Source organism: Zalophus californianus, chromosome 12 (genome assembly GCF_009762305.2).
Source record: "Zalophus californianus isolate mZalCal1 chromosome 12, mZalCal1.pri.v2, whole genome shotgun sequence".
NCBI classification, from domain to species: Eukaryota; Metazoa; Chordata; class Mammalia; order Carnivora; family Otariidae; genus Zalophus; species Zalophus californianus.
Window position 1 is genome coordinate 85,284,457 of NC_045606.1, and position 25,967 is coordinate 85,310,423.

Genomic DNA, 25,967 nt, shown 5'->3' on the forward strand with positions numbered 1-25,967 from the left:
ATATTCATACCAATGAAGAGCTTTCTGTTTCAGTGGACTTTTTAATATGACTATAAGTAAACCCACACCCAAAAAGAATGAGGTACTTTTCAAAGACCAAAGGAAAAGCAGAGAAAAACAAAGCAAAAACAAAACAGATGCACATAAATGTAAATAAGGAATCCTGTAAACAAGAGTTCCCTTACCATGCTTGAACAAATGTCTCTCCAAAAAAATGTATTTCTCTGCTCACCAGCTAATCAGTTGTGTATTTCATATGAGATTCCTTTTCTTAGTGTGTAAAGCAGAAAACTGGAAACTTTCAAGGTTTTGCTCATTCCTTTTACTCTCCTCTTCTGTGGCAACATGGCTTAGGGCTGTACCCTAAAGGACCTAAATCAGAAATGGAAATCCTGAGGGAACTCTGGAATAGCAGGCGTGAGCTAGTTGGAGCTTTTAAACAGAAATGCTTTTGGGGCATCAGCTCTCTTCTCACATGATTGGTGTTCCGGGTCATTGTTGGATTGTGTTGGGAGTGTTCTGCAATCTTCCCCACTCCCCTCATGATCCTCTCTGGTTTATCTTATTTTTGCCCAGTCTGTATGGACTTTTTAGGTTTTTCCTTTTTCTTTTTTTCTTTTTTTTTTAGTACAAGTAATTTTCTGATCCCAGGTTTGGTGAATGTGTTAACACTGCTTTGTGAATAAATAAACGAGTGATCTGCTGAACGATTGCAATTGTAGAATTATGTTGTATGTAATGTACATATGGAGAAAGAATGTATTTTGTTCATTTTCTTAATAAAAAGTTATATATGGACACTACAAGATGTCTCATGTTTGCTGAAACTGCTTTTGAAGTCAACTTTTAAAATGTTTATGTACTTTATATACTTAGCGTTTGTTGTATTTTTCCCCTCAAAAAGGTGAGTTTTATTCAGGCTTCCAAAGGTGGAGAATGATACCTGCTGTAGAAGGGCTCTTTGGTGTTTTCCTGTGAGACAGGGCCGAAATAAAGAAGTTCTGATGGATCTCACAAAGTTTCCTGGAGATGTTTCCATTTTTAAGGAACACTGGTAAAATATTTCATAAGATGGTGTCTTTTCTCTACCATTGATGTCCAGCAGTATTTGATCTGTTTTGTAAATTTGGACTGGTTGTTTCCCAGGTTTTCTTTAAGGGGGACATACTTAAATAAGTTAGGAACTAGAAGAAAGTTAATTGTAGAAAAGATAGTAAAGAGAGTTGGAGCTGTTGCAAAGTTTTCAAAAATTCTGGATCCCTGTGCCTAACAAAGGGGAAAGAAACTTTAAGGACTGAACCTTTGAAAAAAGAAATACAAAGATCATGGCTTGTTAGGGGGGAGTTGTGTGAGTGTTTCCCAGATGGGCTCGACAGGACCTCCTCTTGACCGTTTCCATCTCCTGGTCTCGTTTACATGCTTACTAACTTTGTGATCCTGTATTCTGCAGTGAGTTAGTTGTCAACCGATTTTATTCAAAATGGGGATTATAATCAAATAATCCCTGTTACTGCATAGCTCTCATTTCTAGAGTGTGCTTTGAACACTCTAGGTGTTCATCAGTGGCTCGTAAGTAACATTTTTGTTTTCAAAATAGGAAAACATGATGTGCAGTGATAAGGTAAAAAATTGGCCTTTCCTTGGGTTAATCCTCCAGAGATTTAACTCAAAAGGATCAAAAATGTGGGATACCACCTCCTCCCCCTTGATATATTTTGTCTTCTGGCAGAAAGACAGCAAATAAGTCAAGAGGGCTTTGTGTTCGAACAGTTGGGAAGACACCTACTCACACGCCGAGTGTGGAGACCTACAGCGGTTGGAAGGGCTACGTGGAGACACTGCTTACCCAAGGAGATAACCCAGCTCCAGCAGGGAAATGGCTGTGCCCGTACCGACATTCTTAGAGAAGTCAACCACAGAGGCGATGGAAATTGAAAAAATATTTTCCCTGTTAATGAAGGCAGTATTTTTGTTTTTTACACCACTATGAGTGGAAAGGCAAACTGCTGGCTATCCTGAAGCCTGGGTTAGTCCCGGCTTAGATGTAAATACTGGTTGGTTATGTTTCTTCTCTCCCTTAGCACCAAGATGCCACATCTTTTGCCGTTTTGGTGTCTTGGTAGAAGAAAAGGAAGAGGAGAAATTTAGCTTTCTGTCATATAGGGAAGGTGGGACAGTATAACACGATGCCCGAAACGTCCTATCATTCTTGCTCTGAAACTTCTCTCATGTTCACAGGGGACTTCCCCCCACTCTGGGCCCTCACCTAGGAAAAGCAAAGGCAGTTACATCCTTACCAGAAACGTTCTTATTACAGGGAAGAGAGGAAAGCTATGTTGAGGCAGCCTGTCCACTGTCGTGCTAGGAAGTTTTAATAGTTGGCAAATCCCAAGTGGGGAGATTAGGACACTAGGCAACATGTACAGCACACATTGTTACAGCTGCCGTCTGAACTTGGGCCAGAGGATGGGTGGCCCAGGGCAGAGGCAGGAACCCCACTAGGGTTATTTCCAGATCCACCAGGGACTTCTGTGGAGCCCTGGGCAGCCTCAAATCCTCTGCCTCACTTTCTCCATCTGACAAATACATGTTGGCAGCAGATCCTGTTTGCTAGGATCGTGTTGATTTTTTTAATCTGTAGAATGCCAAGGTCTTTGAAAAAGACCGTCTCAGTATTTATCACTTGTGTTAGTTATAATAGCCAGGCCTATTTTTTTTTCCCCCTTAGGCTACAGAAGAAATGCCTGGTTTGGGACTGAGCTTGCAGGACAGTGGAAATGTGAGTGACAGAGGCCTAACAAATTGAAAAGGACTACTGAATGCTTCTTGGTTGGCAGTGCAGGGAACAGAGTGAATGACCTATTCAGGAAAAGAACAGAAAGCCTCAGGTCTAATTGGTGGCCAGCGATAAACTGTGAGCCATTCTCTTAGAACAGTGTGCCTCAAGCATGGCCAAGGAGCCTGCCCTGTTCCTGGTGCTTGTACTCTTTTCTGTATTCTTGGCACACTCCTGAAGTTAACCTCAAAACACCCCAGGCCCAACTCTGGCCCACTGTTAAGGGTGTTCACTGCCCTTCAGAATTCCCGTATAAAAGGAAAATCCTATTGGGGTGGGGGGAGAAAATTGTTGTAACAATGGTCGCATTGTAGAAATGTACTTTGTTGTTGGAACTCCCGCATTCATGTGGCATTGAGAAAAGAATGGGAGACTAAAGGGAAACGATACAGCTTCCAGGCCTCACGCTGCCACAGAAATAGCTGTGTCCTCTCAGAGAATCTATCTCTGTACCTAAGTTCCCTGTTGGTAGAGAAGTGCCCATCCCTAAGCAAAATGACGTAAAAATGTTTTGTGAACTGTCAGGTACCAGGCCCATAGAGGAGATTGCTGTGTAGCAGTCTGAACGCGGGCCAGACTCATCGGTCGGTTTCCCTTCCGCAGTTCTGCAAGTTGGGAGCGGTAGTTTTCCCCTCCAGTGAGGAACAGACAGGGAGCGAATACCACCCTAGGAGAGGAGGAGAAGCAGAATCATTTGAGTGCTTCCTTCCCTGCACTTCCTCCATCTTCACGCACATCTCCAGACAAGGGACAGGGAGAGGCTTCTCGTGACAAGTAAACAGAGCCTTTTGTGAGCAGTAACAGGGCCAGAACAGAACCTCTTTATTTTTCATATCTTTTGTCTCTACGCCAGCGTATTCACACCTGACCAGGGCTCCGGGATCTTTAGTGGTGGGTGACTCATTGTATCTGAGGCAGAAGCGGAGGAAAGGAAGAAGGTAGAACACTGACAAAAGTGTGAGGGAAAATTCAGTTATGATCACTGCAACAGCCCAAGATCCCCCTCAGGATCCCCCTCTTCCTTTCTTTTCAGCTTCCCTCTTTCTCTTTCCTCTCTGCACCCCGCCCCCACCCCCCCAGTTGGATGGCACAGGGTAAGAGCAGAGGGTACTTCCGTGTCCTCGGGCGCTTCCGCCATGAGCCTCGAGCACAAGTGAAGAACATAGGCCAATCAGTCAATCAAGTTCAACAGGGCTTGAACCAGCTTACACAAAAGCACTTTAATTGACAGTATACAATTTTCCAAAATATAGTTCTGTAAGAAAACGGCAATAATTAAGTATAATCTTTACAAACAAGTTTCTCAGTAAATTCCAGTGTACTTCAGACCCCTGTCCACGAAGACACATGCTCCCCCAGTCTCCTGGGCAAACTGTTTAACATTCACTAATAACAAAAGAGACACACACACATCAAATAGTCATCCCCTCCCTTCCACTGGGTGTTGGGTTTTCACCAAACCCGAGCCAGTCAGCTCCTGACAGTGATAAAAGATAAGCCATTGCTTTACTCTTGCCCCCTCTGCCTTCCTAGAGCTTGTTCCCTTTGATCCTTGGTCCTGCTAGTAGAAGATCCACGTGTAAAAACTCCTTCAAAACTGTTTCTTCACAGAAAAGTATCACTCATTTAAGTCTTGGGCCTCAATAACTCTGAGGAAGTGCAGACCAGTCATGGTTCCTAATGTGGTCTCAGGCCCTCCCCAGCCTTGCTGCGGGACAAGATGTGAGGAGGGAATTCTGTTCTTTGTGTTATCTTGGTGCCTGTCCTTAATTTACTGATTATTCTGAGGCCCACAGCACCGGTGTTTTAAATCCTGTTTCTGTCGCTAACCATGTGATTTTGGCTAAGCCACTTTATCTTTCTGGGCTTCAGTTTCTTTTTCTGTAAGAACAAAACAAAGATTGGGCTAGGTCTCTAAAAGCCTCTCCCTAGGGCTGGAGTGTCACATATGGACTCCAAGCCTCACTGTAATAGGCTAGGACTTAGCTGGGGAGGGGGGGTTGAGGATCATATTTAAAAATAAAAATGCCTGATCTATAAGACAAATACTTTGTCATCAGCTTGTCTTCTATTTCACTTTTCATTGGAGAAAAACAAAACAAAAAGAACTTGTCGTTTCTAGTGAAATAGACATTTACATTCCTTTTCAAAGGGAAAAAAAAGCCACCTCGACTAACAAATGTTTTTACAGTGTATATTCACTTAAAGCAGTACAGAGTGGATTAACATGTGGCTGTTGTATTTACATTATTAAAAACTATGTATATATGTATCAGCTTGTTTTTCAAAGTTTCTCCAGTATATTGTCAAAAAAGGTTAAAGCTCAAGTGGTTTAAATAAACTTCCTGCTAGCTTTCCTTATCATGAGGGAAAAAGAGAATCTTGCGTCTAGACTAGATTAAACCCGTATTCTGTCCTATGATGCAAAGCGTATTCTGTACCTCCTTCATAAGCACTGCTTGCTTCCCTCCCCAGTCACAGAACAGCGTGCTTCCCCACTGGGTTTCCATCCAGTCATCAGATTCATGATTTCTGGCCTTTTATGCAGCTTAGGGAAGCCAGTTTGCCGCTGATCAAAGTTTATAATCTCTCTTCGGCACAACCTGTTTAGAGTCATGCTGAGTTCCTGGTGTTCCTTTTCTTTCTTCTCAGCCCCAGAATCTGACTTACCAGACAGCATTTAGAACCCAGTGCAGACGTGGGATGAAGAGGACCTTTGCAGATGCATGGCTGTATGGCCCTGGACACAGATGTCTAGTGGCAAGAGCAAGCCAAGGCAAGGTATTGGATTCTGAAGTTGCCCTCAAAGGCTAGAGTCACCCAGTCTGGATGCACCCAAAGGAGCATCTGAACCAGCCCAAAGCTTCCCAAGGTTCTCCTTGGACAGAGCCACCACAATCATTCCTCTTAACCAAGTATAATTTTACTCTAGTCCCTGCCACACATCATCTCTCTGCCCAAGAGGCCATGGGGCTGTAGCCTTTGATCAGTTTGTGGAGGCATACTGGCTGTCTCTGTCCAAAGACCTGGCTGGCCGGTAAAATGTGACCCAGAAAGAGCAAAGGAGTAGAATCCAGTCCTGGCCTCTTCGAAGAAACCCACAGGGTGGAAAGAATCAAATGTTGGCCAGGAAGGAAGCAAACATCTCTTCCTGGTATGACAAGATTTCCTCTATTTTTTCCCCCCACACTGGCACTGTTCTCTACCCTGCTGACCTCCAGATGCTAGAGAATCAGGGCAAATACTTCTGGATCCTTGTCAGTCTGGCATCTCTCTAGCTCTTGGGAAACTCACCAGAGGCCCTACCTGAACACTAGGATATCAAAGGCCAAAGGCTATGAAGACGGAATCAAGGCAGCCAGGGAAGGACACAGATCTTCCCCCAGCTAAGCTCCTTTAAAAAATCAGCTGTCCTAAAGCAGGCTGCCTATTTCATCAGGACTCACAGCCTGGGCCTGCAGGTTCTGGGGTTCTGACCTCTTGCCCTGAAATTACAGTTTTCACTCTCCTAAGCAGTTCTGCCCGTTCTCCTAGTTGGTGCCAGGAAATTTCATCCAGGAGCAAAAGAGACTGTGGGCAAAGTTCCACAAAATCTGGGATTTGGGCTTCCCAGAAAATCAGATTAAACCTCACTCTGTCCAGTCCTTGGGTGCCTTCTGCTTGGGAGCTAACTGCTAAGCTCCCTCAAAACCCCTTCCCGGTACTGCTTCCCTGAGATGCCACCAGAAACTGCAGAACTTTGGCAGCCCTGCTAGGAACACAGAGAAGGGGACACAGCAAGGCCCAGCTGTGTGCCCGAACAGTGAGAGGTCATTGGGAACCCCACAGCCCCACCCCGCCCCGGGTGCTCCTAAGCACTTTAAAATGCATCGCACTTTCTAGGCCTTTCTGGCCCTACGGCACAGGAGAACTAGGAGTCAGTGAGATTAGTTAACTGGAAAAAAAAAAAAAAAGTCTCCCAACAATTGGAGCTTTGGCTCGTGGCAGTAGAGGGCTGGACTAAAAAACAAATACAACAAAACTCTCAGCAACTTGAAAAGTCCCTGAGTTTCCTATGGAACAGAGAGTAAAGCCTATCCTTCCTAACTGTATCGATCGATTGTCTGGTAAGACACCTCTGTGGACTGGGCCCCGGGAAAGTCTGCCCTACAGCTACTGCTCTTTCTTGCTGGGTCTCGGGGGGATCTCCAGACTTGGGTCCTCACCCCACCAACTGAGCAGTGAACGACAAAACAGGAACACTTCAGCCTTCATAGCCGCTGCAGATTTCAGTCCCCGGTGGGAGTGGGAGGCCAAAGGAGTTCCTGCCCTGGGTGATGGGCCAGGACCCATCCTGGGGGTGAAGGGCCCCCCCTTTTCTCTTCACCTGCAGAAGGATCCCTGAAGCCGACCTCGTTCACACTGAAGTCTTGTGTGGGTTAGGTCTCAAGATCCCTAAGCAAATGCAAGGAGGCCAGAATCCGGAACGGGGGGTTCGAGGCCGTGAACGGATGGATGGTGGGAGTCCCAGAGGCCCTGGGACAGAGGGGGACTACAAAGTGAGTGGAGGGCTAAGAGGGGACGGGAACCCTGGCAGGCGAGGCTGGGGACCTCTACTTGGAAGGAATCCGATCCCCTGGAGGCAGATCTGGCCCTGCTGTCCCTTCCATTCCATCCACTGAGCTTCGCCCCACCGGGGAGAGCTCTGAGGGGAACGCGCACCGCTCTGAATGAGGGGGTCTCTGTTTCCATCCTGCCTCTGTTGCCAAGGGGCTGTGTGAGCTGGACCTTACCCCCATTAGGCCTCAGTCACCTCGGATGCGAGATGAAGGGATTCTACTAGATGACCGTGTGGGTGGTTCTCCCTCTCGTCTTCCAGCAGCACTGAGCTCAGGCACTAGTGGGTTATTTTACAAGAGGAATCTAGACAGAATGTGATTTGTTCAGTTTGGTGAAAAGGGAAAATTAAGGCCCTGTGGGGATTGGGAGGAGGGGACCTCCAAGTCTGCTTCCCTCCCCCGTCTTTCCCTCAACCGGGAAGGATTTTCCTCCCCTGTCCAAAATGGCACTTGAGGTGGTTCAGTCTGGAGCGCTGGGGTCCTGTCGGAGGCTGCCCGCGGACCTGATTAGAGGTGCGTGTCTTCCTCCTCGTCTAGGTCATCCTTGGCCAGGTTGTCCAGAGGGACGATCCAGCTGTCCCCCAGCTCCCCATTGAGGTTGACCACCTTTTTCTCTTGCATCTCTGATGAGGTCTCCATCACTTCCAGTGTGGGATTGTCATGGTAACCGTTCTCCACTGTCTGCAGCTCCTCCGTTAGCCGTTGCTAGGACAGGGAAGACGAGCCAGGAAAGGGTGATTTTTGAGGGCTCGTGGCCTTCCTATTACACAGGTGCCCCTACAATCCAGGAACCCCAGTCGGGTAGGGTGCGCAGTAAACGCTCTGGGAGGCCATCGTGGTTACTGGCCTGCCTCAGGATTACTTTGAAACGGGGACTTGCCCGGCATCCTAAAATGCCCAGCTCACTTGACCTTTACCCTGTGGGCAAATCCGTGAAGTCAGCGTAAATGGACTTTTGTTTTCCAGAAGCCTCCAGTCTCTTTCCTCCATCCCCCCCCCCCCCCCGCCCCCACCACCCACCCAAACTTACTGTCCGGGCACCCACCTCACCCCACTGTACTGAGTCAGGAAAGACTGTAAGAAAACGACTTTCATCAGGTCGGGGGACCGAGGACCTCTCTCAGCCTAAGCCAGATGGGTACCATCTGTGCCACAGAGAGGAGCCAGGAGATAGTGCTCTCCCTGGTCTTTATCTGACCTACAACCTGGCTCACAAAGTCGAGTCACCCGGGAAGCTTTCGGCAAATACTCAGATCCAGAGATTCCATTTCAATTGGTGTGTGTGGAGGCAGGCATGAGAATTTTCCTAACTGCCCCCGCGGTGCATGGCCAGGGCTGAGAACCACGTGTCTGGGTGCGGCTGGCCTGGCGGGAAATCGGACAAGGCGGGTAAGGAACTTCTGGTTAGCCAGGTATGCCTCGCCCATTTCTTTCAGGGAATCCTCAGCACAGCTCCGCAAGGTGGACATTATCCCCACATGCAGATGAGAGGCTCAGAGAGTACAGGCCGGGCTCAAGGTCACACCGGTAACCAGAGGCAGAGCGAGGGCTTAGCCCCGGTCTTTCTGACTCCAGAGCCCATGGCCTTCCCTCCCCCCGCACACCTCTTCAGTTTGCCGTGGAGCTTTGCAGTTCCTTCCTGTAAGGGATGGCCTTCACCTGTCCGGAAGGGCCCAGGGCCCACTCACTTTCCTCCGGCAGGGCGGTAGTGGGGTGAGGTGACCTGGCGCACGGCTGCTTCCCCAGTGAGGGCCGTGGAGTCCTCACCTGGTCCTTCCTCTGGGAGAGACGCTGGTGGCAACAGCCGTACAGGGCCGCAACGAGGAGCAGGAAGGATGCCATGCACACAATGGTGATGATGAGGGGCATGCTGAACCGGTCCTCCGTCTCTTCGGGTGGCCCTTGGTTCCCAAACTTCATGTTACTGACTCCCACCTGCCAGCAAGGAGGACGTTATGTGGCAGACAACAGAATGCGGTCACTCCCACCCAGTTATGAGCTCTTCTGCTTGGCGTTTGTGGGGGCCTACCCCGTCATCACCCTGCTGTCCCCTAACCCTCCCGTCTTCTGGCTGCGTGCAAGCAGGAGGTTCTCCCACAGCGAGAGGTACTGCAGAGCAGAGCAACTGTAGGCTTCTGAGGAAGGGGCTTCTGCCCCCGCACATGGAGGAGTCCACTTACCTCTTTCAGCTCGTCCCACTTGTCCTTCAGCGAGTCATACGCATCCCTGGGCAGGAGCTTTGCTGTGGGGGGGAGAGACGCTGCTGGTGGTCCAGCTCAGAGTGATGTGTAGGGGATGGAGGCCGGGCCCCAAGAGGAGGACGCGCTGTACCTCGGTCTCCCGAGTGCGGTCTCTCTTGGGTGGCCCTGGGAGGGGGCGTGGCCTGACCCTTCTGAGGAAACACCAGCCCTGACCCATCTTCATGGCTCCTGAGCGGTCAGCCCCTGCCCCGCTCCCACCCCACTTAGACCTCAGGACCCCCTACCCTCAACTCACTCTGGACAGCGATTTCTTTGACTGCCACTGCCTGGGAGTCTTGAATAGGTACCAGCCGTATATGGCACTTATCTTGAGCTGGGTTGAAGGCGGCTTTTGCTGCTCGGCACAGAAGTGTGACCAGTTTGTCATCCGAACTGCTGTTCCCCGCCTATTGTGGGGAGACCACAAGTGATTCCTCAGGGATCAGGACAGCAGCCTAGGCTGGTGGGGCTGCCCTTCAGAGCCAAGGTCAGGAGAATGCTGCTGCCTGGTGTGAACCTATTTCCCGCTTCCCTCAACTGGGGCCACTCCCAGGCCTGGCAGGAGTCACAGGTTATGTGCTGTGCTGGGCCAGTCCCTGCCTTCTCTGACTAATGCAGATCTCTTCCCCTGGTCCCCTCACGCTGTTTATCTCGTCTGTGCCTGAACAGGATCTTTCACCTGAGTGCCCCCTTCGCTCTCGGAGCTCTTCAGGGGTCATGACCTGATGCCCTTCTCATCTCCCTAGAAGGGCCTGAGGCGGCGCTGCCCAGCAGCCTGCCACTTGCCAGACCTCAGGAGGTGAGGCCCCAGCTCTCAGCCCAAGGTTATCTTTCTGAAAGTTGAAGCGTGCACGCCCTTCCCTAGACTAAGACTCTGGCTGCGAAGCCAGGGAAGGCCACCACTGAACAAGGGGACACGGGAGTGTCTTGAGGATGCAGGTGGGGACGTCTTGGAGGGGCATCTTCTGTACCCCTCAGCAGACAGAACACGGCTGACACGGCTTTAGTGCTGAGGGCGAGGAAGCGAAGTGTGGACAGATTTCACCTGGTCCTGCCATGTCATCTAGAGACACCCCAAGCTGTGTTTCTCTGACCTGATTTTGGAATAGGGTACTGAGGTGAAGAAAAGGACTCTTGGTGTGGCTCACCTTGGGACCCCAAGCCATCCTGGGGTTTCTATCTGGGATTTCCTAAGCCTACCAATCCCTCTGCCACCAACCTTCCTTTTATGGCACACAGAAAAAATGCTTCTCCCAACCAGTCACACAACCTGGCAAGTTTTAGCCAAAAAGAGCCTGAGAATGGCTGGGCATGCAGCAGTGTGATTCCTGCCTTGTCCAATAAGCCCAGCCCCAGGGCAGCACGGCTCCCCTTTAAAACTCCAGTCTAAATGCATGCTTTTGGAAAATTCCAGCAAAATGGGTACTCAGAAGAAAACAACTGTAAAAAAAAATACAGGCGGCATTAAAATGCTGTAAACCCAAGTTCTCCATCCCTTAGAAACCCTGTCGTTCCGTTCTACTTCCTAGGGGGTGTTTGCAAAAGCAGCCACTGACCAGGAGAGGGCAGCTGTGAGCCACCCATCACCGGCACTCAGGAAGCCCCTTAATCCTCAAAGACTGGCTGGCTGAAGCAGCGGTGGCAGCAACAGCTCCCCAACATAGCACTCCCTCTCATGCAAATGTCCTCTGACATAAGCAGACACTCCCACCCTAGCGCACGCGTGCGCGCACACACACACCACCCCCTTAGTGTGGGCAATGCCTCCTCAATGCTCAGGAGCTCTGACCCCTCAGGGCGAGAGCGAGATTATCTCCATGCTGTTCTTCCACTGAGACCGTCAGATGAATACATGGACCAGCAAACAGAAAACCACAGACTATTAGGACAGGGAAATTTGGTTAGGCTGACTGAGCCTCTCGTTTTCAGCCGGGGCCTCTGAAGCTCAAAGAGATCAACTTAACTAAACCACAGCCTGAACTAGGATTGAGGTCTCCAGACTCTGGGAACATGTGAATAATTACAGAGGGCAAGCCCAGAAGACCCAGGGACTTCTGGCCCTGCAGCAGCCCTGTGGGACTTGACTTAGGGGAGTCTGAACTTCACTTTGTCTATCGGCTGGAAGGGGCCACTTCCCACGGAAAGAGCAAGGGCAGGAAAATGAACACATTTCTCAGTCCGTTTTCAGAAGGAACACTCCATTCCCTTCTACCTTCCCTACCTTCCCTTCCCTTCCCTGCTGCTAAACCACAGTTTGGGGGTGTAGATCAGGGCAGAGCCTAGATCAGCAGGGTACTCACACAGAGGCTGGTTTTCGTTAAGTTCAGGATGAGCATCTTGTCAGTTAGCCTTTCGGGAGATTCGCACTTTATCTAGAAGAAGAAGCCACTAGGATTCAGGTTCAGGCTGAGCGTGGCGGGGTCCCATCACCGACCCCTCCCTTCCTCCCCCCAGGGTGGGTGACACAAAGGAAGGAGCTCCTGGCAAGCTGGGGGTGTGACTGGACAGAGTTGCAGAGCCAGGTGTATTACTGGCCATCCAGCTATCTAAGCCAGAATCTGGCAAAGCCAGAGAGAGGAGGTGATTGGATGACGGTTCCTAACAGCCCTCGCCAGGGGCTCTGGGCTGGAGGGACGAGTAGAAACATTTCTTAGAGCCCCTTCCATCTGAGCCTGGGCTCTCTTATCTGTCCCACCCCTGCTGGAAGTACCCTGTCATCCCCATGAGCCGAGGAAGGAGGAGGGATGTTGGAGACTCGGGGGGCAGTTGAAGCCAACTGAGTGCTGGGGCTTCTGGATCCCTTGACAGGAGACGTGGCCACAGGTCCCGATGAAGGGCCTGCAGGCTGTGGAGCCTCTGACGAAGAGGTCCCAGGAACAGAGGGAGTCCCAGTGGCAGAGGAAGGGGTCCCAGTGGCGGGAGAAGAGGTCCCAGTGGCGGGAGAAGAGGTCCCAGTGGCGGGAGAAGAGGTCCCAGTGACAGCCGGCATCATGCTGGATTTCTGCAGATTTCCTTCTAAGGTAACCAGTGATGCTGTAATTGAGAAAGCAAAAGCTCTGAGAAAAGAGGAGTGGTACCTTTAACAGCAGAGGGCAGTCTCTCTTGTTCTTAGTTCCTGGGGGTTCTTTGGCCTTATCCCCCACCTAGACCACAAGCTAAAGTAAGCAGGCTATGAGGAAGAAGAGGCAAACCGACGAAGCCATTTCCTGTACCGTATTCCAGGGTGGGTCAGACTGGACAAGCCAGTGTGAGACCCGATAAAAGAAGTCACAGTGACAGTGACATCAGCAGCAACAGCCAATACTCAACAGGCACTCACTGCCTCTGGGGGACTGTCCTCTGTGCCTCCAGGGTTACCTTCTTAGTTAATCCTCACAACACCCCGACGAGGAAGGTACCATAAGGAACCCTCATTTACAAATAAGCAAACTGGGCTCAGAGGGGCCTGATGATTTGCCCAAGGTCACATGTGAAGAAGCCGCACATCAGGAACTTGAATCCAGGTGTATCCAGCTCAGAGCCCTTGCTCTGACTGCAGGATGAGACCTCCAGCAGGAGAAACAGGTGCACTTAACATCAGGATGCATTCTGACCCCCTGTGGAGTTCTCGACAATGCAGACACTCAGGTCCACACCGAGAAATTCTGATTCAATAGAGATCTGCCACGGGTCATGTTCGTGAGGCTCATGATCCATCCGTGCGTTTTAAAATTTATTTACTGGGTTAAGATCAGCACTTTTAAAAAGGAACCAAGGAAATGGGATGGAATAGAAAATACTAGGGCCCTATCACATATGGTAAAATCAGCCCTGGTTAGTGAAACTTTTGTTACCAGTTACACGTGTTGTTACGCGAGTGTTCTACGTTTGTATTCCTGGATCATGGTGTAAAACTAAATAAAATGTATTTCCTACTGGAGACTGCCAGTTTGGGAAACACTGTTCCGAGTACTAATGCCCCGCCACTGCAACCACCCAAGTCTTACCCAGGAATAGACTGTTGGCTTATGGGTTCAACTGGGCAGGCCAGAACACCGGCCCCCCAGCAGAATAACACGGCCCTGTTGGCCTCTGCTTGGCACTGAAGGGGGAACCTGAGCCTGAATGGAGGTGGGGTATTCACAGAATTTAACCCTCAGCATGAATTCCATCTTCCAGCTGAGCAACTGTATGGAATGTAAGCATTCAGAAGTTTCTTCTTGCTTGGGGGGAAAAAAAAGACATTACTTGGGGCACCTGGCTGGCTCAGTCAGAAGAGCATGTGACTCTTGATCTCGGGGTGAGAGGTTCAAGCCCCACGCTGGGTGTGGAACCTACTTAATTTTTAAAAAATAAAAGAAAAAAAAAAGCATGACTTACGTGGTGTGGTAGGTGTCCCGTGTAACGTGGAGCTGGGACCCGCCTTCGTGCCTAAACTACTTGGAGCTACTGTAGGGATTTTGCTTGGTCCCTCGGGAGGGCTCCCTGGAGGCTTCGAAGTAGCAGGGTTTGTACTTGGTTTGTGAGGGCCTGTTGGGGCGCTGCCGAGGGGGAGAGCAGAAGCAGGGCTGAGGGTGCTAACCCGATCTGGGGACGGAGAGGTCGCCTGCTTCTGGCCCTCAGTGGTCATGTAGCTGGTGGTAACACCCGGGCTACCCTGGGCTCCAGCTGTCTGACTCTTCACGGTTTCAGGCTGCATGAACTTAGCGGGTGGGCCAAGTGTCGTCTTGTTTAAACCTTGAGGCTCCTTTGTGCCATCACTAGCTACGCTGGGCTCGCTGGAGGCCTTCGCAACTTCATCCGTGGGCACGACAGCTGTGCTTTGCCCGCCCGGGGCTAACGTGGGCCCCGAGCTGCCGGGCACCGTTGAGGGTATTCCGCGGGTGGCCACTGCCGTCACCCTTTTCTCAGTCTGTCTTGGAACTGCGCTTGCTGTAGTCTGGTCTGTGGCACCCCCCACCTCACCGGCTGCTGGCGCCAGAATGGGCGCGTTTGGGGTTGCAGGTTTTGTGGTGATGGCTGGGTCACTTCTGGTCTTGTCGTCTGTTTACAAAGACAACACAGAAGCGAGTTAGGCTATTAGCTGGGAGTGTTTCTCTCCACTCTTCTCCAACTCTTCCCCAGGATCTAGAGGCCTTGCTCCCACCACTGCCATCTGCCTTGGCTGAAGGCCTGGGTCTTCGATGTGCCCAGATTTTAGGAAGTTCAAGAAACCTCTCAGGACGACAAGAGTGAAGCAGAGGAAGTCAAGGGAAATTGTGCAGAAGAAAAAGGGCAGGCCAGCTAATCCCAGTGCATGTGGAAGCCTGCAGCCAATGCCCTGCCCCTCCCCCCATCCAGCGCCAGGCCCGCGCACCCTTCACAGTTTCCACATGCCACCACAGAGCCAGGCCGCCCAGATCCCCTCTGCCCCCTTCTCCCCAGCTCCCAAGCACGTCACCCTGCAGGGGACGCAGCAGACTCATGCCTACTGAACTGCCCTGTCGTAGGCATGGCAAGAGAGACATGCCTCTGTCCTGAGGGAAGTATAATCTAGAAGGAGAAGCTGACAACAGTGATGCGCCAAGGAAAAGAAGCACAGTGTGCTTTGACTCCGTTCAGCATGGTAGCTTAACCGTAGCAGGAGATCAGGGAAGGAAGGCCTTATTAATTTTATTCATTTGTTTAACAAGTTCTTTATGAAGGGAACTGTTAAGTGTGGGCCCTAAGATACAATGGTAAGACACATATGATCCAAACCCTCGGGGGGCTCATCTTCTGGTGGGCAAGACAGGAATTAAGTGGGACAGAACAACTAAACATCAAATCCTGGAGACTGGGAGAAATGAACAAGAAAACGACACACAGAACAGGGGGTGGGGGCTGTTTAGGCAGGGAGGTGAGGGGAGGCCTTTTAGAGATGCCCATTCAGCTGAGACTTGAAGGGTAACGAGAACGGTGTGGCGAGCAGGAGGAAATGTGGCCAGGCAGAAGAACAGAGCCTGCAAAGGCCCCAGAGCAGAGAGCTAAGAGAAGACACGGGGGGTGCACAGAGTTTAGTGGGGGAGGGGGACAGGGAGCAGGGCTCAGAAAATCAGGGCCTTACAGGTAAAGGGCCAGGAACTTACTGTCCAGAGCCTACGTTTTTGAGAATAAAAGGAGACTCTCTTAAAATTCATATCCTAGGGGAGCCTGGGTGGTGGCTCAGTTAAGCGTCTGCCTTCGGCTCAGGTCATGGTCCCAGGGTCCTGGGATCGAGCCCCGCATCGGGCTCCCTGCTCCGTGGGAAGCCTGCTTCTCCCTCTCCCACTCCCCCTGCTTGTGTTCCCTCTCTCGCTGTGTATCTGTCAAATAAATAAAATCTTTAAAAAAAAATCATATCCTAGATAAAATGAGACATAAGATCACCCTCCAGTAAAGATTTTGGACTTTACGTGCAAAAAGAAGCCACTGAAGGTTTTAAGCAAAGAAGTTTTATAGGGTGATTTGCAAAGAAACACATTTGCTGCTCTGGGGGCTGTGGATTGGAAGGGAGAGCGTGTGGAATTGGGGAAGAAAGAGGCGAGGGCAGTAATCCAGATGGGATGGATGGTGGTCAGCTGTACGAAGTTATTGACAACAGAGACAAAAAGAGAATGGATCAAGATTCTATTTGGGGGGCACCTGGCTGGCTCAGTTGGTAGGACCGTGTGACTCTTGATCTCAGGGCTGTAAGTTCAAGCCCCATATTAGGGGAGAGCTTACTTTTTAAGACTGTATTTTGGAGACAGAATCAACTATTGATTCACTACTAAGTGACAAGAAGAGAGCAATCAGGATTGTTCCTGGTTTTCTGTTTGGAGCAGAAGGGAGAGAGTGGTGGGAAGAATGTAGTAGACCTTTACCATTTTTTTTTTAAAGATTTATTTATTTGTCAGAGAGAGAGAGAGAGAAGCACATGTGCAAAAGTCGGGGGAGGGGCAGAGGGAGAAGAAGGCTCCCCGCCAAGCAAGGAGCCCGACGAGGGACTTGATCCCAGGACCCCAGGACCATGACCGGAACCAAAGGCAGATGCCTAACCGACTGAGCCACCCAGGTGTCCCATGGACCGTCACCATTCTTTGTAGCCAATCAGAATCTATGCCATTTTTCCCTATTTGGGGAACTCCCCACATAATACAACGTTGATGGCAGCAGGATTTGTCTCCTCCTCACCTATTATAGATACTAAAATGACTGATATTTCCTTTTCTAGCCTCCCTTGTAACTAGAGCACAAGCACGTGCTTAAGCTGTCCTGAACTAGACACTTCCATCCCAGCCAGGGAGTGAAGAGGCAGTAGATGATGAGGAACGCTGACGGCAGTAACCGTGACATCATGCTCAAGTGCAAGCAGCAGCGGAGGGGACGCTAGCTAGAGTGAGGATCCACAGCCAGCCCTACAGCACCTACTGCTTGGCACTGCTGAGCAGCACCAGCCTCTTTGGACCACTTCTATAGCCTAACTTGGGGTGATATTAAAAGTAGCCCTAAATGTGGTCTCCAGCAATCCCGGTTCCTCCATAAGCTACACAGTAACCCAGTATATTTTACACGTGCGTGCACACACACAATTTTGCTGCTGAAAAGCAGAAATTTGTATCAGGAGTGGTTGTAAGCAACAGGACTTCAAGGATTAGGTTTTGGGCTTTATTGGGGTTAAAAGCAGAATTCTGCAAGTATTAGGGGACATGACTCTAGTATCCTATGGCATCTTGTAGAGAAGCAGTCACATTATCACCTGTCATCTAGAATGAAGTGCCCATGAAGTGGCTTTGGTATTTGCTGACACAGAAGAGTATGAAGGGCACACATAAACGGATATGTGTTAAAAATCAATGTACTATTATGGTTTGTCAGTGGTTTTTCCTTCTTAGTAGTCATAAAATAGTGGTGCTTCTTATAATTGATCATGTCATAATACTTTTTTGACAAGAGATGAGATTGCTGAGGGGGATACCAGCATATGTGAGGAATTAGGGGATGTGGAATAGGTGGTCACTTCTTACTGTGGTGAATAGCTTAAAACAGGGTTTCTTAAACCTCAGAACTACTGACATTTTTTTGGCTAGGATATTTATTTGTTATAGAAGGTTGTCCTATGCATTATAGGATACATAACAATATCCCTGGTCTCTATCCAATAGATGCAAGTAACATATACACACATCTCTCCCCAGTTGTGACAAACAAAAATGTCTTTATATATTGCCAAATATCCCCTGGAAGAGACAAAACCACTACCAGTGAAAACTGGCTTAAGGAAAGAGAATAACAGGGGTGGCCTGGATGGCTCAGTTGGTAGAGCATGCAACTCTTGATCTTGGGGTCATGAGTTCAAGCCTTAATGGTAGGCGTAGACCTTACTTTAAAAAAAAAAAAAGACAACAAATTCTAATTCCTAAATCCTACTATCAAAGCACAGACTGAAAACCAGAGGCTTTCTGAAACTACAATAAAGGAATCTCTTGTTTGCAGTTGAAGAGCAGATAAGACCAAAAGACAAATGTAAAAGTTTGATCCCATGAGTTGCCAAGTTACAGTGTTAGTTTAATTCATAACTTCACCAGGTCTCTCATGTGAAAAGGACCTTGGGAATTGTAATGGTGACATATGAGAGGATGCAGATGAATCAGGGTATCCATAAGTCTCAATCTGCAGTGGAGCTCACTTTGCCAATATCCTCAACTGCTGCTCTCCTGCCTGCTGATGCCATTCCTGCCTTGCTTGAAAACTCTTAATAGGCTCACCTGAGCTCACTGACACAGAATGCCACATCGCCTCATCATCTCTTCAACTCTTCACTTTTTCCAAACCTATAACAATAATCAGACTCCAGGGTGCCCAGAAAGACAAATACAGAGTCTGCCCCAGAAGGAGGCTTACACACAGAAATATCTGTAATAACTCTAGCAAATATGTATGGTTATACAATATGAGTGTGCTAGATCAAGGACGGGTAATGATATCAGGCTGAATCTATCACTATGGGTAGGCATACCAGAGATTTTAGATTCAATATGCTGACTTAAGCAGTGAGAAGTAGTAGTTCTAGGGCGCCTGGGTGGCTCAGATGGTTAAGCATCTGCCTTTGGCTCAGGTCATGATCCCAGGGTCCTGGGATCGAGTCCCGCATCGGGCTCCCTGTTCCTTGGGAGCCTGCTTCTCCCTCTGCCTCTCTCTCTCTCTCTCTCTCTGCCTCTCATGAATAAATAAATAAATAAAAAATCTTAAAAAAAAAGTAGTAGTTCTAATTGTTTTCTTAGTTGGTGAACTGAAACCTAGACTCAATCATAGGCTACATTAAATAAAGTTAAGTTGCCAAAAATTCCCTGGAATAATAAGAAATCCGAAATCTTAGAGAGATACAAGTGTTAGAATGGTTTATCATGGGGGTGCCTGGGTGGCTCAGTGGTTAAGCTGCCCCACTCTTGGTTTCGGCTCGGGTCATGGTCTTGTGGTTGTGGGATGGAGCCCCACGTTGCGCTCTGTGCTGGGCATGGAGTCTGCTTCAGATTCTCTCTCCCTCTCTCTGCCCCTTCCCCACCCTGCTTGCACGTGTGCTCGCTCTCTCTCATTCTCTCTCTCTCAAATAAATAAATCTTTTAAAAAAAGAATGGTTTATCATGTGTAATCTGCTCACTCACACTTTTTTCCTTAGAAGAGCTCCAATGACACCTGCTTCACCAAGGCTTTGAGAACTACTATATTTCTTTTTTTTTTTTTAAGATTTTATTTATTTATTCATGAAAGACAGAGAGGGAGAAGCAGGCTCTCAAGGAGCAGGGAGCCCAACGCGGGACTGGATCCCAGGACCCTGGGATCATGACCTGAGCCGAAGGCAGACGCTTAACCATCTGAGCCACCCAGGTGCCCGAGAACTACTATATTTCATGAGTTCTAAGATGCACATGTTTTCATGTCTGTGAAATGAGGATCTTTTATAAGTTACTATAGATCACACTTTGACAGTGTTCTTTTGTTTTTCTAAGTGGTTCATAAAATTAATAGTTCCATCTTATCATTGATAGTATCTTGCATTTGATTAAATTTGCGATATTGTTGAGGAGACTAGTAGCATATTCTAAGAGATCGTTGTGGCTGTTCTTCATTGGTGAGGGGCGCTAGTAGGGGATAATGCTGATTTCAGTGGGGATGGACACCAGGTTCCCTGGGTAGCAGTAGAGACAAGAGTAGAATTCCATTTCTAGGAAAAAAATGTGGGTGTAATACCATAATGGATGGCAGGACCACCATGGTAATCAGAATAATCTAACGAAAGGAATTTTGGACAGGGGCTAATAATCATGTGTTCTTTAGGGGCAGCCCACTAACACCCCACCTCAAGGCTCAGCAAACTATGACCTGTGTCAAATCACCACAGTGGAGAACACAGCCAGCCACTCATCCAATTCCCAGGACTGACTCTTTCCACAAACTCAGGGTACCCTAAATGAAATATGTATTTGTTTCCAAGGCTGCTGCATCAAATGACCAAAACCCAGGTGGCTTCAAACAACATAAATGTATTCTCTCATGGTTCTAGAGTCTAGAAATCCAAAATTAGCAGGGCCATGCTTCCTCTGAAGGCATTGGGGAAGAATCTTTCTTTGCTTCTTTGTGGCAATCTTTGGTATTCCTTGGCTTGCTGTCATATCTCTCCCTCCAATTATGGCTCCATCGTCACATCATGGATGCCTTCTTCCCTGTGTGTCTCCCCTTTTATAAGGACACTATACTTTGGATTTAGGGTTCACCCTGATCCAGTATGGCCTAACCCAGGATGATCTTAACTTGATTATATCTGCAAAGTCCCTATTTCCAAATAAAGTCACATTTGCTGGTACTAAGTACTGGGGATTAGGACTTGAACACATCTTTCGGGAGAGGACACTATTCAACCTCATAATCTGCTCCCCCAACCCCACTTATTTCACTATAAAAACCAGGGTTCTTAGTTTCAAACATTAGAAATCAACTAATGGAACCCTGTGTGCCCCTCGGTTGAGGAGTGGCTTTCTATGGTCTTCTTTGCAAATGGGCTCTGTGCCCAGCATCGCTGTCCCCACCACCCATGATCACACGCCGAGGCCGGGGGCGGGGGGTGTCACCGCCGAGGTTTCCACCAGCCCACAAACAATAGCAAGGCAGCCACCTCGTCCAGTGGCTTGCTCGCGGCCACCCACAGCTATGGCTGGCACCGCCTGGGTTCCCTTCCAGGAACAGCTCCTGCGGAAGTGCAGAGTATCCTGGGGAAGCCATCCCTCACCACCCCAGCTTCCCCAAGCCGACCCAATCACTGGTGGGCAAGCTTTTTTTTCGGGAAGTCCACTCTCCCATTCATGGCTACAGTGTTAGAGTCCCCAAAACGCTTGCAATCTCCCCAGGCCTCCAGCAGCACGATCACCTGTGACTTGGCTCTGGAAACCATGAGGAAGCAGCCTGGTGGCCAGCCTAGCAAAGCCAACATGGGGCCCCAATCCTGAGTGGCCACCACCAGCCACCAGGCTTCAGGAGGCACTAGGCTCATCAGAGCCCCTCCCCACCCCACCCCACCCCCGCTGGAGACTAGGCAGGCTGCAGCAAGCAGAAGCAGTTGGGTTCTTTTTCTTTTTTTTTTCTGCAGTTGGGTTCTTTTATATCAAAACAGCAAAACACCAAAAAGGAAGTTGAGAGAACCCCACTCTTTACTATCCAAGCCACATGCAAGCCTTCTTGACACCCTGTAATTGCGTGCCTTCCACCAAGTGGAAAATAAACTCCAAGCAGCCAGTAAAAAAAAAATAATAATAATAATTTTGCTAACAGAATCACTTAAGATGGCTAAAGAATCAGGCTTAGGGGGCACCTGGGTGGCTCAGTCAGTTACATGTCTGCCTTCGGCTCAGGTCATGATCCTGGGGTCCTGGGATCGAGTCCCGCATCAGGCTCCCTGCTCAGCGAGGAGCCTGCTTCTCCCTCTCCTCCCCACCTGTGCTCTCTCTCTCTCAAATAAATAAATAAAATCTTAAAAAAATGTATCTTCAGGCTCACGTCAAAAACCATACCCAGGACTCCTCTCCTGAAAGTGTGTGGTCAGGACATCATTTCTGCAACCACCGAGCATGGGTTATTCAGTGTGAATCACTGACACCATTAGTACTGGATACTGGATTTCATTTGAGAGGTCTAAGTCTTGAGGGATGCTGTCAGGAAGAGGGCTAGGAGGCACCACAGGTATCCTCTGGGTTCCAACCATATTCCTCCCTGCTTCATTATGTAGCAGCGTGTAGGAGTCATAGAAAGATGAGTAAATCTTGGGGTGCCTGGGTGGCTCAGTCGGTTAAGCGACTGCCTTCAGCTCGGGTCATGATCTCAGGGTCCTAGGATCGAGCCCCACATCGGGCTCCCTGCTCAGGGGGGAGTCTGCTTCTTCCTCTCCCTTTGCCACTCCCCCCCTTCCCACTCATGTGTTCTCTCTCTCTCTCAACTAAAATCTTAAAACAACAACAACAACAAAAAAAAAAGTTTAAAGACTGAGATAAAAATCCTTGCATTCCAGATCTATCCCAAGAGGTCCATCCATATGCTTCATCCATAAACTTCCTTGCACTGATTCCCTATTCTTGTTCCTTCTGAGTTCCTAACCTTCTATTCAAAAACCATTAGCTACTACCTGTGAGTCTGGTCAGATCCTCACCTCAGTATAGCTTGCCTTTAAAAAACCCCCCAAAACAAAACAAAACAAAACAAAACAAAAAACTGACCATGAAATATACTATTCAAAGTCTTGCCCATTGGAAGAACTTTCCTTCCTTACTATACTTCAGTGTCTCCCCTAAACAGGGCTATTATCCCACATCAGTCCACTCTTGCCTGCTCCAGCATATTATACACATAAACATAACTTGGTTTTTATTCACTCCTCAGACAACTGATCACAGGGAACTATTCTCTTTGGGACCTTTGGGGATGAGTTGAGGGAAAGGTGGCAGTATGGGCAGAAATAGGCATGCTGCGGGCATGAGCCACATTGCAATTTACAATGTATACTTCCTTAGGACCTGCTCATTCTGGTCCTGTATATACTTTTCAATTTCATAATGGAAAGCTGCAAAATAACCCCCCCCCAAAATAGGAAGAATGAAATAATAAAGATAAAAGCAGAAATGAGTGAAACAGGAAACAAAAGACAATAGCAAATATCAACAAAGTCAAAAAGTATTTTCCTTTTTTTAATATAGGAAATTTTTTTTTTATTACTCATTTTTTTCTTATGTAATCTCTACACCCAACATGAGGCTCAAACTCATGACTCAAGAGTTGGATGCTCTGACTAAGCCAGCCAGATGCCTCCAAACACACTTTCTTTAAAAACTAATAAAATAGTAAAGACTTTGGTGAGGTTGATCAAAGGGGAAAACAACCCAGAATGCATAAATACAAAATACGAGGTATAAAAATAATAAAAGACATTTATAGCATAGGCTATTATGAGCAAATGCTAATAAATTTGAAGATTAGATGGACACATTCCTAAGAAAATACAACTTACCCGAGTGACTTAAGAAGAAACAGACATAATAATTTGTCCTATATGCATAAAGAAATTGAATCGGTAGTTAACACTTTTCTCAAATAGGAAATCTAAGCCTGGATTCAAGGATCAAATAATTCTAGCCTTTTACATGAACTTCTCTATAGCAGTCTGTTCGGCCTTAATATGTGTGTCTGTTAAAAGAACTAGTTCATACACAGTGATCCATCAACAAGACATAAAAGTACACACCAAAGAAAAAGACTGATAAATTTGGCTTCATCAAAATGAAGAATCTGTGTGCATCAAAAGAACCCCAGGAGGGCACCTTGGGTGGCTCAGTTGGTGAAGTGTCTGCCTTCAGCTCCGGTCGTGATCCCAGGGCCCTGAATCGAGCCCCACGGTGGGCTCCCTCCTCAGTGAGGAGTCTGCTTCTCCCTCTGCCCTTGGCTCATGCGTTCTCACACACTCTCTGTCAAATAAATAAAATCTTTTAAAAAAAGAACCCTAGGACTTCCAGTTTCAGTCAACAAGAACAGAGAGCTGGAAAGAACACTGCTCCCACCCTTACAGCAAGAAAAAAGCTGGAGAAACAGAAAATTAATGACTTTTCTTGAACCACTGGAGAACTGAGGTTGTGGGCAAACAACTCTCCTGAAAAGTGGAGACAGGCAACTGCAGGCAGAAATGAGACCCAAGTACTTGTGTGCACGGGACAGAGTTCGGTGAGAAAACTAATGATTGCTAAAGTTTGACTATGGGCTACCGGTGAAGCCTGGGGTGCTGCTGACTCGCGAAGGTCCCCACCCTGTGTAGGCTCTCTCCCTGAGGATCCCTACCAGGAGCTCATGAGGAAGCCTGGGGAGAACCCTGAGAAAGTTCCCCCGTGGGGCTGGCTAGGGGAAGAAAACAGAGGGCACTGCTGAAACTCCATATAGCCCCATGCCCCCTAGGGGAAAAGAGCCTTACTTTCAGGGAAAAGGTCAACAAAGTCTGTAGCCCGAGGACACTGGTGGAAACCCACCCAAACTGGGAAGGAAAATGACAGCCACCAATGAGACCCTGCCCAGATTCATCTCTCCTATTTCTTCTAGGAAACAGAAGCATTAACTGCAGGAGAAAGGCAAAAAATTTTAGCCTGAGGGCACTCATGGAAACACACTGCAGCTGGGAAAGGGAACAGGAAAAATAAAAAAGCTCTTTACCCCTGGGGAGGGCAGGGATACGTGCTAAGTCCAGCATAACTTCTAGAAAAGCGGCAGAGCACCAATGACGGCCACACCCTCAAGCCCCAGGTTCCAGCGCCTTTGTAAGAATCACGTTTAAGCAAAACATCAGATAATGTCCTTCTCCCTGCCACTAACCCAAAGTGCTAGCAAACAGCAAGTGTGAAGTAAAAATAAGTTGAAAAGGGGCGCCTGGGTGGCTCAGTCAGTTAAGAGTCTGCCTTTGGCTCAGGTCATGATGGATCGAGCCCCAGGTTGGGCTCCCTGCTCAGCGGGAAGCCTGCCTCTCCCTCTCCATCTGCCTCTCCCCCAGCTCACGTTCTCTCTCGCTCTCAAATAAATAAATAAAATCTAAAAAAAAAATAAGCTGAATACAGCTGGAGGGAATTGTGAAAGAGTCTCTGCAGAGCAGCAAAAAGGGAAGACTTACAGCCAAACAGGGAGACAAACAGAGGTATTACTTGGGGAATTTGCAGTCTGTGATGCAACAAGTTTTAAATGATGCCCAACTCCTCACTAGATTAACACAAATCCTCACACTGAAGACACAGCAGAAGAAAAGCCACGTGCTGGGCAAACACCAATCTAACCTCTGTCTCTGTGGATTTGCCTGTTCTGGACATACAATGAAGAGTCTCTCATGACTAGCTTTTTCCAGTTTAGTTTCACCCATGTTGAAGCAGGTGTCAGTTCTCTATTTCTTTTGATTGCTGAGTGATACTCCAGTGTATGGACATACCACATTTTGTTTATCCATTTATCAGTTGATGCACATTTGGGTTGTTTCAACTTTTGGCCATTTGAATAATGCTACTACGAACATTTGTGTACAAGTTTCTGCGTAGACATATGTTTTCGTTTCTCTTGGATATATAATTAGGAGTGGAATTTCTAGATCATATGGTAACTCTGTATTTAGCACTGAGGAACTGCCAAACTGTGACTGCACCATATTACGTGCCCACGAGCAGTGGATGAGGGTTCCAATTTCTCCACCTCCTCAGCAACAACTGTTATCATCTGTCTTTCATTACAGCCATTTTACTGGGCATGAAGTGGTATCCTCTTATGGTTTTAATTTGTATTTCCCTAATGACTAATCAAACCCAGCAATATATAAAAAGGGTAATACATCATGATCAAGCAAGGTTCATCTCATGGCTAATTCAGTACTTGAAAATCAAAGCAATTCGACATATTAACAACAAAATGAAAAACCATATGATCATCTCAATATATGCAGAAAAATCACTTGACAAAATTCATCATTCATTTATGATTTTTAAAAAATCTGAGCAAGGGCGCCTGGGTGGCTCAGTTATTAAGCGTCTGCCTTCGGCTCAGGTCATGATTCTAGGGTCCTGGGATCGAGTCCCACATCGGGCTCCCTGCTCGGCGGGAAGCCCGCTTCTCCCTCTCCCACTCCCCCTGCTTGTGTTCCCTCTCTCGCTGTGTCTCTCTCTCTCTCAAATAAATATATAAAATCTTTTAAAAAAATTAAAAAATAAAAAATAAAAAATCTGAGCAAACTAGGAATAGAAGGGAATTCTCCTAACCTAATAAATGATATCTTCA

General features: G+C 48.0%; 1 protein-coding gene and 1 pseudogene across 1 annotated transcript in view; one reads left to right on the forward strand and one right to left on the reverse strand.

The window, feature by feature from the left end:
• Positions 1-4,031: 4,031 nt before the first annotated feature.
• Positions 4,032-25,967, reverse strand: part of PODXL (podocalyxin like) — a 48,870-nt gene continuing 26,934 nt past the window's right edge. The window contains exons 2-8 of the mRNA XM_027573929.2: positions 14,034-14,696; positions 12,385-12,707; positions 11,975-12,046; positions 9,931-10,081; positions 9,615-9,676; positions 9,202-9,369; positions 4,032-8,139 (exon numbers count right to left, since the gene is read on the reverse strand). Coding sequence (XP_027429730.1) covers positions 7,942-8,139; positions 9,202-9,369; positions 9,615-9,676; positions 9,931-10,081; positions 11,975-12,046; positions 12,385-12,707; positions 14,034-14,696 — 1,637 coding nt within the window. The 3' untranslated portion in view covers positions 4,032-7,941. The remainder of the gene's footprint in view (positions 8,140-9,201; positions 9,370-9,614; positions 9,677-9,930; positions 10,082-11,974; positions 12,047-12,384; positions 12,708-14,033; positions 14,697-25,967) is intronic.
• LOC113911787 lies at positions 19,888-21,136 on the forward strand (annotated as a pseudogene).